Raw genomic sequence first — 12,523 nt, 5'->3', positions numbered from 1 at the left:
CACTCAACAAGCACACAATAATGAGTATTGTTATTTACTCCTACTGCAGGGCCTGGACAAGAAAGGTGCTCCTCTCCTCACACTGTACTTCCGGGTGCAGTTCTACGTGGAGCACGGAGGGCTCATCAGGTAACACCACACCTGTTAACACCTGAGTGTGTACTTCAAAGGATGTTGTGTTTGATGTGGGGAGTAGACAGATACCTTAAGAGATAACTACATTTCCTACTTATTTCTGCGAAAGCATGCAATAACACAAACCTGTCCTCTAAACAAGTTGTAAGAGTTGATATCATTTACTGTTTTGTGTACCAGACATAGTATCATTGTTGTTTTAAAACACGCCAACAGAAGTCCAGAGGGATTAAGTATATTTTTGCTAGTTACCTGCCTATCCTAACCAAAGTTAGAGTTCTTGATTGTCAGCTCAAATTTCCATTATCCAAACACTACTTGATGGATCAATTTTGCTCACCAGGTTGACCTTACTGTAAGATAAAAATATGTATACGAGCGGAAACAGTGATAAGGGTAGACTCAAAGGGAGAGGAAAGAATGGATGCCAAACACAGAAACAGCTTGTTTTGCAGATTTCAGTCATGTAAACTGACTTCCATGTGTTGGAGGGAGATTATCCTTATCTGTGCTCACACCCACACTTTCTGCTACATTAATTATTCATCTCTCCAACAAGCATGCAGGGAAATCCTATCATATACCTTCAGGTGTGCTCATGTGAAAGTGCCCGCTGCGGAGATAACAACATGATGTTTTCTAATGACGAATCACGAATTTGCATTCCGCTGTAAAATTCCCAGGGGTGCCAAGAAATCATTCAGATGTGACATCCCAAATTATTTTGTTCAGGAAATTTCAAGCATTTTTGTTCCATGAATGTGTAGATTAATTTCCCACCCACTGGTTTCTCTGAACTGACATGAATTCATGAGACAATATGGAACATTGCTATACCAGACAACCATGTCATTACTGTATAAAGGTATGTAGCTCAGGTTGCAGGTAGGCGGGATGGAGCTTTACTGGTGGCTCAGGTGTGTGATGACTTTACGGCATGTTTATCAGTGACATCACCTGTGTGGCCATGTCCTGTTGTTGTTGTAATGCCAGCAGGTGTGCAGAAACCCTGTCTTCCATGGGGTAACAGTCTGGAGCTCCCATGGGAAGCCATACAGGGGCGGGCTGGCATGACAGAGGTTTATGTTACTGTGTGTGACAGGCAGTGGAGCGTGGCAGCCTGGTCTTGTTCAGGGTGTGGTCCACCTTGTTACTGAAGAAGATGGATCATCTTAAGTTGTTGTTTACTTAACAGAACAAATAGCAGGTTCAAAAAACAAACATTATTGGTATAAATTAGAATGAATAATGTTTCAATGAAGAAGACAATCAACCTTTGTTCTTCCTAAATTCCCAGAAATAACAGTACATCATCTCAGACAAAAGAAAAGCAATCTGAAAAATTGCCATCATGTACTTACAGATTGTGATCTTACTTTCTAGACCAAATACCTTTACTATTAGTATTAGGACCATTTGCCTTTCACTTTTCACTCTAAGTGCCCTTTGACATGCTACAGATGCACCCAGTAACCTTGGAAAGCCAGTGTGCTTAATGTAACGTGTGTTGCCCACCCAGGGACAGGGTGAGCCGACAGCACTACTACTGGCAGCTGAGACAGAACGTCACCCAGTCCTTCCTGGGCCCGCTGCAGGAGGAGGCCTTCTTCGTGCTGGCAGCTCTGGCCCTGCAGGCAGACATGGGCAACTTCAGCACAGAGAAACACAAGGGACAGTACTTCCAACCCTCCAAGTACTTCCCTCAGTGGGTATGTCTCCCAAGCATCACACTCTTTGGTCGTGTTTGATAAGGGCGTGTATGGAAAGTTGTTGTAGGGTCCTGCACACTATCTCAAAATAAACTGGAACTCCCCAAAATTTGTCTATTTCTGGAATCCAAAATTTGTCTCTTGGAAGTCTGCTCTTAAGTTAAAAGCTTTTCCTTGTTTCCTCTCACTCACTTAGTTTCTGACAAAGCACTTACCAAGATCTTGTTAAGACTGCAGAAATGCTGAAGCTAGAAGTTACATCTGTGTCACTTACGATCATTCATCAATACTTTTTGGAGCACTATTGGACCATTCTCACTCAAAGGTGTCAATAAAATGTTATGCTCATAGAAAAGTACTAGATACATACTTCCTGTTGTTAGAAGTTAATAAAACTAATAAATCTTTTGAAAAATTGCAATGAAAAGATGACAGATGTTTGAAAGTTGTTAGTACCCCACGGTAGAGATGAGGCTGGATTAAGACAAGCATAAGCCCATCTAAGTGTCCCTAAAGCCTCTATCAGGTAAGATTTAAAGGTACCTGCATGGTTGAACAGGAACAAATGGGGTGGGGAGGACATGATCCATGTTAGCTTTGATCAGACAGCCAGTTTGTACAGTGATCAAAGCTACTGATAAGGACTGGAGGCTTCCTTTTGATGGCTGCAACCAACAGCTTTCTTATCATGATCTACCCCATCATGGTCATAAGCCTGTATGGGGGAGGGTTTGGTCAGAATACCCAGTACAAATTTTCAAATGCCATTTTACACGATATTGCTGCTAAACATTTGATAAGAATTTGCTGTTTTCCACACTTATATCCAAAAAAGTGACAGATTTTTAGATACCCTGACATTTTTTGCAGACTTTTAGGGGTTCATTTTCTACATTCAGAGACTGAGATGTATTCTAGTAACCACACCAGTCCACTATTGTTAGAGAAAGAGCTAACATGTAGCTATTTGTGCAATCATAGATCTAGAATGTGCACTGCAGCAAGTAGAGAATAATAAGCTTATTTGCAGAAAGAAAAAAAGATACCTACAGGTTATCTGTGAGTAACCTATTCGAAACTGAGGAAATAGAGAAGATTGATTTTCCATAACTATTTCCCTTTTGATAAGTTTCTATTCTTTGTATTCTCTCAGGTGATAGCAAAGCGGGGTGAAGACTACATCACCAGACACATGCCCAGCATGCACAAGGAGCACCAAGCCATGGCCACCACAGAGGCACAGACTGAGTACATCAAGCAAGCCATCAAACTAGAGGATGTCGCCATGCACATATACAGGGTCAAAAAGGTAGGGTAATGTCTGTTTTCATATAAGTAACAACTGTACATACCACACAAGGCCTTTTGTTTTCAAACAGATGACATTTTGGATTGTTTGGTAGTAACCTCTAGTAAAACAAATGTGAGATGTCTAATGTAACGTTAACTGCAGTATTTGTTGTAATGTGTTTTGCACAAACATTTAGATGAACCTCAAAGGAACAATACAAAAGTGACTGTTCTTAGTAACGAAATGGCGCTAGAAATAGAGCAGTAGTGATGGTTATCCACAGCATGTCAGTCTGGAGAGTTGTAAGTACCACTTTACAGAGACAGTTTTCCGCGTGGCCTCTGGTTGAACTGTGCTATGGCTTATCTCAGCAGCACTTCACACAGACCAAAGAGTTATTGCAGGACCTTGCTGAGATGGGGGTAGATAGCAGGTCCTGTGTACATGAAGGGAGGTTGACCTTGTTAACATGGGAGTGTGGTGTGTCAACTGACCTGGTCTCTTGACTCAATGACAGACAGCTTAATGTTTTGCAGGGATAGCATATTTCAAGGATACTATATAACTACTCAAACCCATGCAGCTAGCTTCAAATATTGAATTTCTTTCTTTCTTCACAGAATTACAAAATGCAACTCCTTGCCTTGGGCTCAATGACAGAAGCTCCCTTAGTTATTCAAATCCCGCAGTGAACGTGTACTCAATAACCCTCCTTCCACACCCTCTCCCACTGATGTACATTGTGGTATATAGGTTTTGTTTTTAGTGAATGTATGGAGATTGAGGATATAAAAAAATTGCTCATCATGATCAACACACATGCATCAAAGGGTACTGTAAAACCAGGGTCCTTGTCAACAATTGCTTTTTTTCCCTCTGCAGAAAAAGAAGGAAAATCCAGCCAGTACTCTCCTGGGAGTCTGCCAGAGAGGCATCCAAGTCTACCAGGTATGTCTTACTTTATTGCAGCTAATTGAAGGTGTGCACAGCGTGGATTTATCTTTGTTAGAAAGAGGTTGTTGACGGAAATCAGTCAGACGCAAGACGTAGGTATGATTTGTTTCATTATGACTAATGAATAAATTTTGTTTCAATCATCAATCATACAGGGTATATTTTGATTGTACAGATCTAGTCTAATATTATTCAATCATTAAAGTGTAAAAGATAAGGCCTGAACTGTAATTGATTTTGGCATTATTTTATGCACAAAGTTATTTGCTGCCCTACATGTCCATGTTGTCTCCCAGATTTCAGATGATGAACAGAACCTACAATTCAGTTATTCCTGGAATGGACTCGGAAGGCTAAAGTTCAAGGTAAACATAGCACTAAGTCAACACCATACCAGATCGAGCTGTTTCATGCAAGCAAATTTGCTGAAGAAATGACCCAGAGATTACCTCAAGGGGGCTATTTTAGTTGAATGAGCTATAATCAGCACATCGGTAAATGCATGCAGATGTATGATAAACGGTTATACATTTATTTTCAGCCTATATCTTGCTCTTGCTGAGAAATAGGTTACACTGCAAGTGTAGCTATAACCACCCAGAAGGAACTATAAATGCATTCAGATATTGTACAGGTTACACTGATTATCATTTTCAACCTGTTTCTTGTTTCTTGCCCCTGCAGAGAAAGCGAATAGAATTGCAACCTGATGGAGCGCCCTCTTTCAGGAAGCTAGTGTACTACACAGATAGTTATAACAGGTAGGATCATTGAAAAAGGCATTGTTACAATTGTGACGAATTTGGGCATTGTTACAATCGTAAGAAATTTCCCCAGACACATTCTTCAAAGATCTGGTTAATTGTGTTCTTAAAAGATATTGATTATTTTGCCTTAGGATAACAAAGAGTGACTTGGGTATTGTAAGATATTGATTTTCCAATAGCATGTTCACTGTGACCTCTTACCATGCCCATCGTCTGAATGCATGCCCATACATTTTGTATGATAGCTGATTTGATCTATGAGGTTGTCTGTATGTATTTATTGCTCTGTTGCTCTCTGCGCTATAATAAGCGACAGTTGACTGTGATATAAGTGTGAGCTGACAAGTGTATATTATATGTACTTGATTGATGATACCGGTAACATGTTCATGGTGATGCAATATCTTGTGTTATTGATTGTAATTGGTGATATTGTGATGCATTGACTCTCATGAACAGTGGTTGTTAAGCGGAGTTTTTCAATGTTAAATATAGGCAGAACAACAACATTTCTACCTCACTCTCCCATGCAGGTCCAAGTACCTGCTGGAGCTGATGAAGGGAACACACCAGTTCCACCTCAGGATGAAGCCTAGACTGGACCAGATCAGGAAGATGGAGGCACAAGCTGGTAAATTTTCCTCCGATGAACTTAGTTACTAGGAGCATTTCCTTGGAAAAATTGTGGAACCCAAGTCCTGCAATAAATTGCAACAGGCAGAAGCACCAACATCCACCTCAGTGTCCTGTCAAATGAAACAGACAGTTCAGCTGCTAATCTAAGGAGTGGTGTCATAGAAAATGATAAATAAAATCAGGAGATATTGGCATACTGATGCCATGCTTGATTCTCACATCTTGGAGCTTATTCAATTGTTTTTCCTCATGACAAGGGCCTCATGCCTTCCTTGCTATTGTCATAAAAGCAGGTAAATGTCATTATGACATGCTGGCCTCTCACCACTTTAGTTACAATGTACGCTGTGATGAGTCCTGCTTGGGAGTTGATTGATTTGCTGCTATGAGAAGGGCACTGATAAGGTAATCCTGCCAGCCCGGGCATAGGGTTAATTGTGAAACATCAGTATCAGCATGTGCCATAAAAAGGTTTGCATGGTCTTTAACCCTCACTTGACTTTGGTATCTAAGTATAGCCAACAGAAGTTTGTGTTCAGTGACACATCAGTGTAGAATAACAACCAGAGTGTACCACAGAGGTACATGTAAGGAAAACAAAATGAAAATTTCATCCGTACCAACATCAGAAACACCGGTAGTTGTGTCAACATTCTTTGACCAATATGTGTATGTTGATCTAATCATCTTGTCCATTGTACAGATAAGAGGAAGTACCGTGAGTCCTACATCTACAGCACGGAGCTGGAGTGGGAAAATGGCGTGACTGTTGAGCTGTCCAGCTTCGAGGCCTTTGCCAAGCAGTTCACAGGGAATTCCCTTGTCAGGAGAAAACGTGGGACCTCCCAGTCCAGTAAGGGAAGCTCCAACACATCTGGCATCTGCAGCGACCTCAAGCCAAAGCTGTCTGATGGGGAAGGTCAGTGTTGTGTATATCCCCTTACCAGCTGGTTTATGGCTATACCATTCAAAATGTTTGTCATTCCACAGATTGAAATTGTTCATTAAATTATCATGTCCAGAGTCAGGTCTACAAGGGCCCTTCATTATACCATTTTCCAGCCAGGGTATCCAGCATTTTTTTGCATGTCCTGTTGCTGGTTATATATTGGGTATTGGGCATAAATATCTGTATACCTGGTATGACACAGGCACGTGGTGTAGCAGCAAGCTTGTTATTATACACTGAATGACCCATCACATCTAGCAGCAAGCATTGTTAAAAGCTATACAGTGAGAATGCATCTACTGTCTTCTTATTTCATGAAAAGCAAAATGTCAAAAATAGATCATCTAAAGGGTACCATCTAAAGTACCGCCTGATAGCTGCATTAGATAAGTGATAATACTAATCTTTTGGTTTTAAGGTTCTCGTTTCTTGATACCATGGAAGAGCAGAATAAGTGAAAGCATTCACTGCTGGTAGTCTGTTATCAACACTTGAAAGTCCCTGGAGCAATTCAAGGACTAGAATTTCTGCAGCTGCTGTGATAGCGATGTTTGCTTCAAGTGTTTTGAGTTCTAAGGGTGGCCATTGGGACCACTCAGGCCCTCTGATAGGTATACTGCGTGTTGTGTTGTAAACATGGGGTGCAAGGTTTCATGTTGTTTTCCCCGTCACCTCACAGCATCTGAGAAGTTAAGTGAGAAGCCGGATGAAGAGCAGAAGTCAGCCAACCACAAGAGTGCTGAACAGGACACACTTGACCACAAATCTTCAGAAGATCCCACCACACAACCCGAGGATAGGGACAGGGCAGACCATGTAGTAGAGGTTTCTGCCGAGGTGCTACAGTCCTTACCACAGACCATTCCCCAGGAGCATGAACCCAGGAAGAATGGTAAGACTTTCTGTGATGTGCCACACGTGTTTACTCCGACATAGTGACATGTGATTCCTTATGGCAGAGTGTTGCACAGTAAACCTGCTGCTGGATGACACTGGATTAGGTTACGGTGTCACTTCTTGTATTCCTTACTATCTGTGATATACTACATTGGTAAAGAAAAGAATAGAAGAACATAGATGAATAGTACAGTGAGTTTGGAAACAAATGAGGACATCTTCCATTTTGAAATGTTTTCTCAGTAACTTCATAGGAAAACCTTGTGTGCCATTGACTGGAATGGCAATACATGTACTAGGATATCCAAATGAATTCCAGTTTGGTTTTATTGTGTGTCTAACTTCACAGTTTTCCTTAGAAAAGACACATAAAAAAAGTTATCTGAGATACTAATCTTGAATGAGAGCTTTATTTTTATTTTGGTTCTTGCAGTTTAGTACATAAACTGAAATTCTAAACCAAATTACAATTGTGGGCGTATGTTCGCCCGAGAGTATCAGTCTTTAAAAAGTATCATTACAAAACATTCATTATAAAATAGAGTTACATAATAAAACACGTCAGCGTCATCTTCCGCAACCATGCTAGATTTTGAGCATTGTATCAAGCTTTTGCTCTTATGCTAAATGTGTACTGGTCATTTCACATCTGCTTTACCTTCCCCTACTACACCTAGTTCTCCATGTGCGTGACATGGACCACATTCAGCACTACATGTTAACTCCTGTGGAGAGCTCCATCCTGCTGGAGGAGGCGGCAGAAAAGCCTCATGAAGAGCCCGTCACCACGAGGGACCTGACACCTTACACCACTATCTTACTTCCTGAACTAGACTGCAGTAGTGAGGAGGTAGGCTGTTTAACTACTGTATTTTTGGTCTATCAGTATTTTTCTACAGTTGGTAGAGTTGGTAGAGTACCTTTCTTCACTTTTCCTACAGCACGTTATATTTAGCTCCATATACTGTGAAGATGACTTTTCTTTTGTAGTACTGTTTTTACTCATCTCATGAAAACGAAAATGTTTTATTCTGGCAACAATATGATGTGATTCTCACATTGAATATCATAGTGATTATAGATATTTTACTTGGTTATGAATTGTTTATAGAACAGTGTTTTGATACTACTGAGCCCCATTAATGGTAATGTACTTATTGGTAGTGTCAGGCTGGTGCTTACAGCTTTCATGTCTGCACTTACCTGCCACGGCACACTTCCTCCTCACCCTCTTCTTGCCTCTAGCTCACACTCATGCCTGAGGAAATCTACCTACAGAATATGGACACTTTTCAAATAAGTCCAAACAGATGTCTCAGATTTTGAACCTCTAATACAGATTTGGCATATTCAGTAGTTGGCATAACCTTTTTCATGTAGGATGCAAAATTAATGAATAGTAACTGCACAGCGTTTAAATTAACATTGTTGCTTACCTGTATGTTTGGCCTTGAAATGCTGCAACACTGAAAGTGAAGGCACTGTAGCACGTTGAACTAGCTGATTGCACTTTTCACAGTACACATTGAAGGAAAAATTGCGCTTTTAAGGAGCCTTTCATGGACAATATAAAGAGTATATACCATATATGTATACAGTACATTGTGTGAATAAAGACAAGCTGTGAAAAACCTGATATTCCTGTACTCCTTTTCCAGATAGAACAAATGAAGAAATAGAAGCCTTGTTCCATATGGAACTAGAACATGTAGGTCCCTGTCAGTCTCAGTCTGTTCCCCTGTTTGCACCGATATCAGGATTTACTGTGTTAAGCGCATCTAGGGTTAGTGCAAGGCATGGACGTCACATGTGGGTAGCTTCCCTCACCAGCATTTATCCCTGTTTCCCACATACTCCACTGCTAATGGTCATGACCTGTCTTCTCCCCTCCCCGCTCTCTCTCCTGCTGCAGGACCCCAGTATGATAGATGATGGGTTTGAGGTGTTCATCTGATGTGAGTCTCAGGGTGGGCAGTGTTGACCGTGATTGTGTTGTGTTGTGTTGTGTTTGCGGTAAATTCTGCCAGCTTTAGATTTGGTTGCTGCATGGCCTGTTCAGCAAATGAAAGAAACATAGCACCGTGATTGTGTCATTTATTTTTCTCCTTCTACTCTTGAAGTATGGCACAATATGCATGTCTTTTGTAAATCGTAATTCCTGAGTATATTGCTTTGAATACAGTTAAAAGCATGCCTGATTGCAGATTTGAGAAAATTGCCTTATTGTTGTCCAAGTTGTGATGTAAAGACATGTTCTGCATGCATGTTGTGCTTGTTTCTTAGTTCTATCACACTGAACCTTTAAGTTGCTCCAATCTTTTATTCTTTGCTTTTTGCTTCGGCATTATTTTTTTTTCAATTCAACAAAACAGTTTTAAGTTCTCAGTTTCTCTAATTTTTTAATGAGTCAAGAATGTTTTGTTTTACTTTTTCAATCTCTCTGTGTATAGCTCTTAACTATTTCTCCTTTTTATCCCATAGATACAGACCAGCTCAGCACATATTCAGAAAAATTCCAGTCCAGCATCATCCCAACACATGACAGATAAGAAGGACACAGCCGAGACGGAGGTCCATAGCCAGGCACAGATGTTAGACACAGACGAGAGTCTTCAGGAAACCCCACCACCTTTCATGGACTCCCCACCACCCAACCCTATGGTCTCCATGCTGTCTTCTGACAATAGGGAGGTCATCACCAACACGCCTCCCATCAGTGACATGCAGCCTGTGTTCTTCTCTCCAACTCACTCACCCTTGCCCATCAACTCCGTCAGTCCAGACACACAACTGACATCGCCAGAGAAAAGGCACAGTTGTACCATGAACTCGTCCTTCCTTGTAGATATCAAGGCGTCTCCTGTAGACAGTTCAGACCTGTTGTATCAGACGGCTTTTACTGACCTTAGTGAGCTCGGTTCTGGTGACTCCGATGGAGGCCAAAAATCATGGACTTCCCCATATTCCATAAGGGTGTAAAGTAAATAGCAACATCTTGGTGTCATGGCTTTGTACTTATGAAGCTGTTCACAGTTTTAATACTATTCCTTTCACATTGATGAAGTGTAAAGTAACTGCACTGGGATTATATCCAGGAAGAAATGTGTATGCTGACTTTTAAGGAGATGCTTCATTGTGTTGTTTTTGCCATTTCAGATATAACATAGAGAACATCCTGACATCCCTAAGAATATTGCAATAGCATTGAGTATCAGATGGTTGGAACTTCCTTGTACTTAAGAAATGTCTGAGGAGCATTAACTTCAAACCATTGTTGTCACTGTTATTCCATATCTTTGTGCCAAGTCACAGGAGTTATTGCTATCAAATTGTCACCAGTTTTTGTTGTCATAGCAGCTATAGCCTAACTGGTATGTACATAGTGGTGCTGCAATTCATGTTGTCACACCTACCAAGCAATTCATGTTGTGTTACTGATGATACCTCAACAGTATTACTAATACCCAGGGTAAATTTCTATTATCTGCTGAAACTGAATGAAGAAACCTTTTCTCCTAGTATGTAATTGATGTTGGAAGTCAGAAAAGGTTTCTTGATTTAAGTTGACTCTTTTACATGGTAAAACCTTCTTTGTCTTGTAAAAGAATTGTTAGGTAGCATTAAAGTACAAATACAGTATTTGATTCTTATATTCTTTTAAAGCAGATAGTCTGATTGACTCGAACAGACTTATCCAGTGGTGCTACAATGCATGTTGTTGTCATTTACCAAGCAATTCATCTCATTTCACAAGCCATACCTCATGTTGCTTACAATGTACAGTCATGTGTCAATATTGAAGGCGTGCTCAGAATAGATTATTGACCTGTCAATTTCTCTGGAAAAGAATTTGACTGTGAAGTTAGCCATTGAGAATTCAGAGTTGTTTTGTCCTGTAGGACTATGCTTCCATGTTAGACGAGTTGACAAAGTAGCAATGTTACATAATTACACAGATAAACTGGAGAGTAAGGAGGGTTTTTTTGACAGTACAGTATTGTTAGCTGTAAATTGACTTGGCTGTTTTCAGTGTTATAGCTACCTAATCAAGGAGTTTCAGTTCTCTAATTGTCTCATGCGAGCCACCAAGCAGAATTGTCATCTTGAATTCTTTAGCTCTCCCACTAGCTATAGGTGAACTTCATCATGAAACCTTTTCATTGCCTTATATCTTTTTACTTTTAATCACAGCAGAAAAGGTTTCAAGATGAAGGGAATGTTTCTTTCTTAGGTTTTTGACCAAGTTTTGAAGAAACCCTGTGAAAGACTAGATGGGTGATCCTTCGTATGCAGCCTACTGTTATGAGTCAGATTTCTTCTCAGCAGTCTTACTACGTGAAAAACATGACCAGTCATGTTCCTTTGCCAAGCAAAAACAATGTAAATAGTTTTCAGTACGAAGCTCAGGATGAAGTGTCTTCCAGGCTTTGCTATTTCAACCAACCGCCAGTAATATTTCAAATTTTGTCTACACCAAAATCTGCCAGTCATATTTCTTCCTTTCATTTCTTTTGTACAAGATAAGCTTGCCAGTGTATTTACCCTCATGAGGATGTTACCTATGAATGAAGAAGAGTTTTACATTTGTGTATATATTATATATATGGGGTGAGGTCACTTGTGTTTGAAAACCAGGGGTTTTAGTCCCCAAATCTTTACTTACCTGTAAATTATGTACAGTTCGTGGTGCTATATTATTATAGATCGAGTGTGCAACCAAACATTATGTGCAATTTATTAAAGGTTGCTGTTTTTGTATTACATAGTGAGCACTGGTGTTTAGTTAAAGGTTTATCTTAAACTTCCATTCTTGTTTGTTCTATTATGCCACCAAGAAGACTATTTGAGTTACATTTTATCCACATATTTCTTTGTACTTTGTATACCTACAAATAAATATTTTCATATTATCCAGATACAAAGGTATCACTAGTGTGTTTTCGTGATTATTTTTATATAACAGATTTCGGTGTCTTGTCATCCCTGACCACGAAGAATATGTTGACACATGGGGACTATATATAGATACCGGAACTAAAATTGAATCTCCAAGTGGCAGACAGGCAATATCCATGTACCTAAGAATTTTCCATTGCCACCATAGGATCTGCTTGGAGTTCAACCAACATCTGTTCATTGTGTCTTCAATAAAATGTGTTGAGATGATTAGGGTCGTGGTGGGTTG

At 40.1% G+C, this 12,523-nt stretch overlaps 1 protein-coding gene across 9 annotated transcripts in view; it reads left to right on the top strand.

Annotated features, from left to right (window-relative positions):
- LOC118412586 (FERM domain-containing protein 6-like) overlaps positions 1-12,264 on the top strand; it is a 32,986-nt gene extending 20,722 nt beyond the window's left edge. For 4 of the 9 annotated variants that reach the window (XM_035818391.1, XM_035819179.1, XM_035817542.1 and 1 more), the window contains 11 exons: positions 50-129; positions 1,655-1,844; positions 2,998-3,153; positions 4,018-4,083; positions 4,386-4,454; positions 4,774-4,850; positions 5,390-5,487; positions 6,196-6,411; positions 7,121-7,333; positions 8,016-8,188; positions 9,820-12,264. In XM_035818391.1, coding sequence (XP_035674284.1) covers positions 50-129; positions 1,655-1,844; positions 2,998-3,153; positions 4,018-4,083; positions 4,386-4,454; positions 4,774-4,850; positions 5,390-5,487; positions 6,196-6,411; positions 7,121-7,333; positions 8,016-8,188; positions 9,820-10,317 — 1,836 coding nt within the window. In that variant the 3' untranslated portion in view covers positions 10,318-12,264. Of the gene's footprint in view, positions 1-49; positions 130-1,654; positions 1,845-2,997; positions 3,154-4,017; positions 4,084-4,385; positions 4,455-4,773; positions 4,851-5,389; positions 5,488-6,195; positions 6,412-7,120; positions 7,334-8,015; positions 8,189-8,996; positions 9,033-9,250; positions 9,306-9,819 lie in introns of those variants that run through there. The other 5 variants (XM_035821560.1, XM_035820792.1, XM_035819973.1 and 2 more) reach the window with 5 other exon arrangements.
- The last annotated feature ends 259 nt before the right edge of the window (positions 12,265-12,523 follow it).

This window comes from Branchiostoma floridae, chromosome 1 (genome assembly GCF_000003815.2).
Source record: "Branchiostoma floridae strain S238N-H82 chromosome 1, Bfl_VNyyK, whole genome shotgun sequence".
Lineage (NCBI taxonomy): Eukaryota > Metazoa > Chordata > Leptocardii > Amphioxiformes > Branchiostomatidae > Branchiostoma > Branchiostoma floridae.
This window is presented reverse-complemented; position numbering and strand designations above follow the sequence as displayed.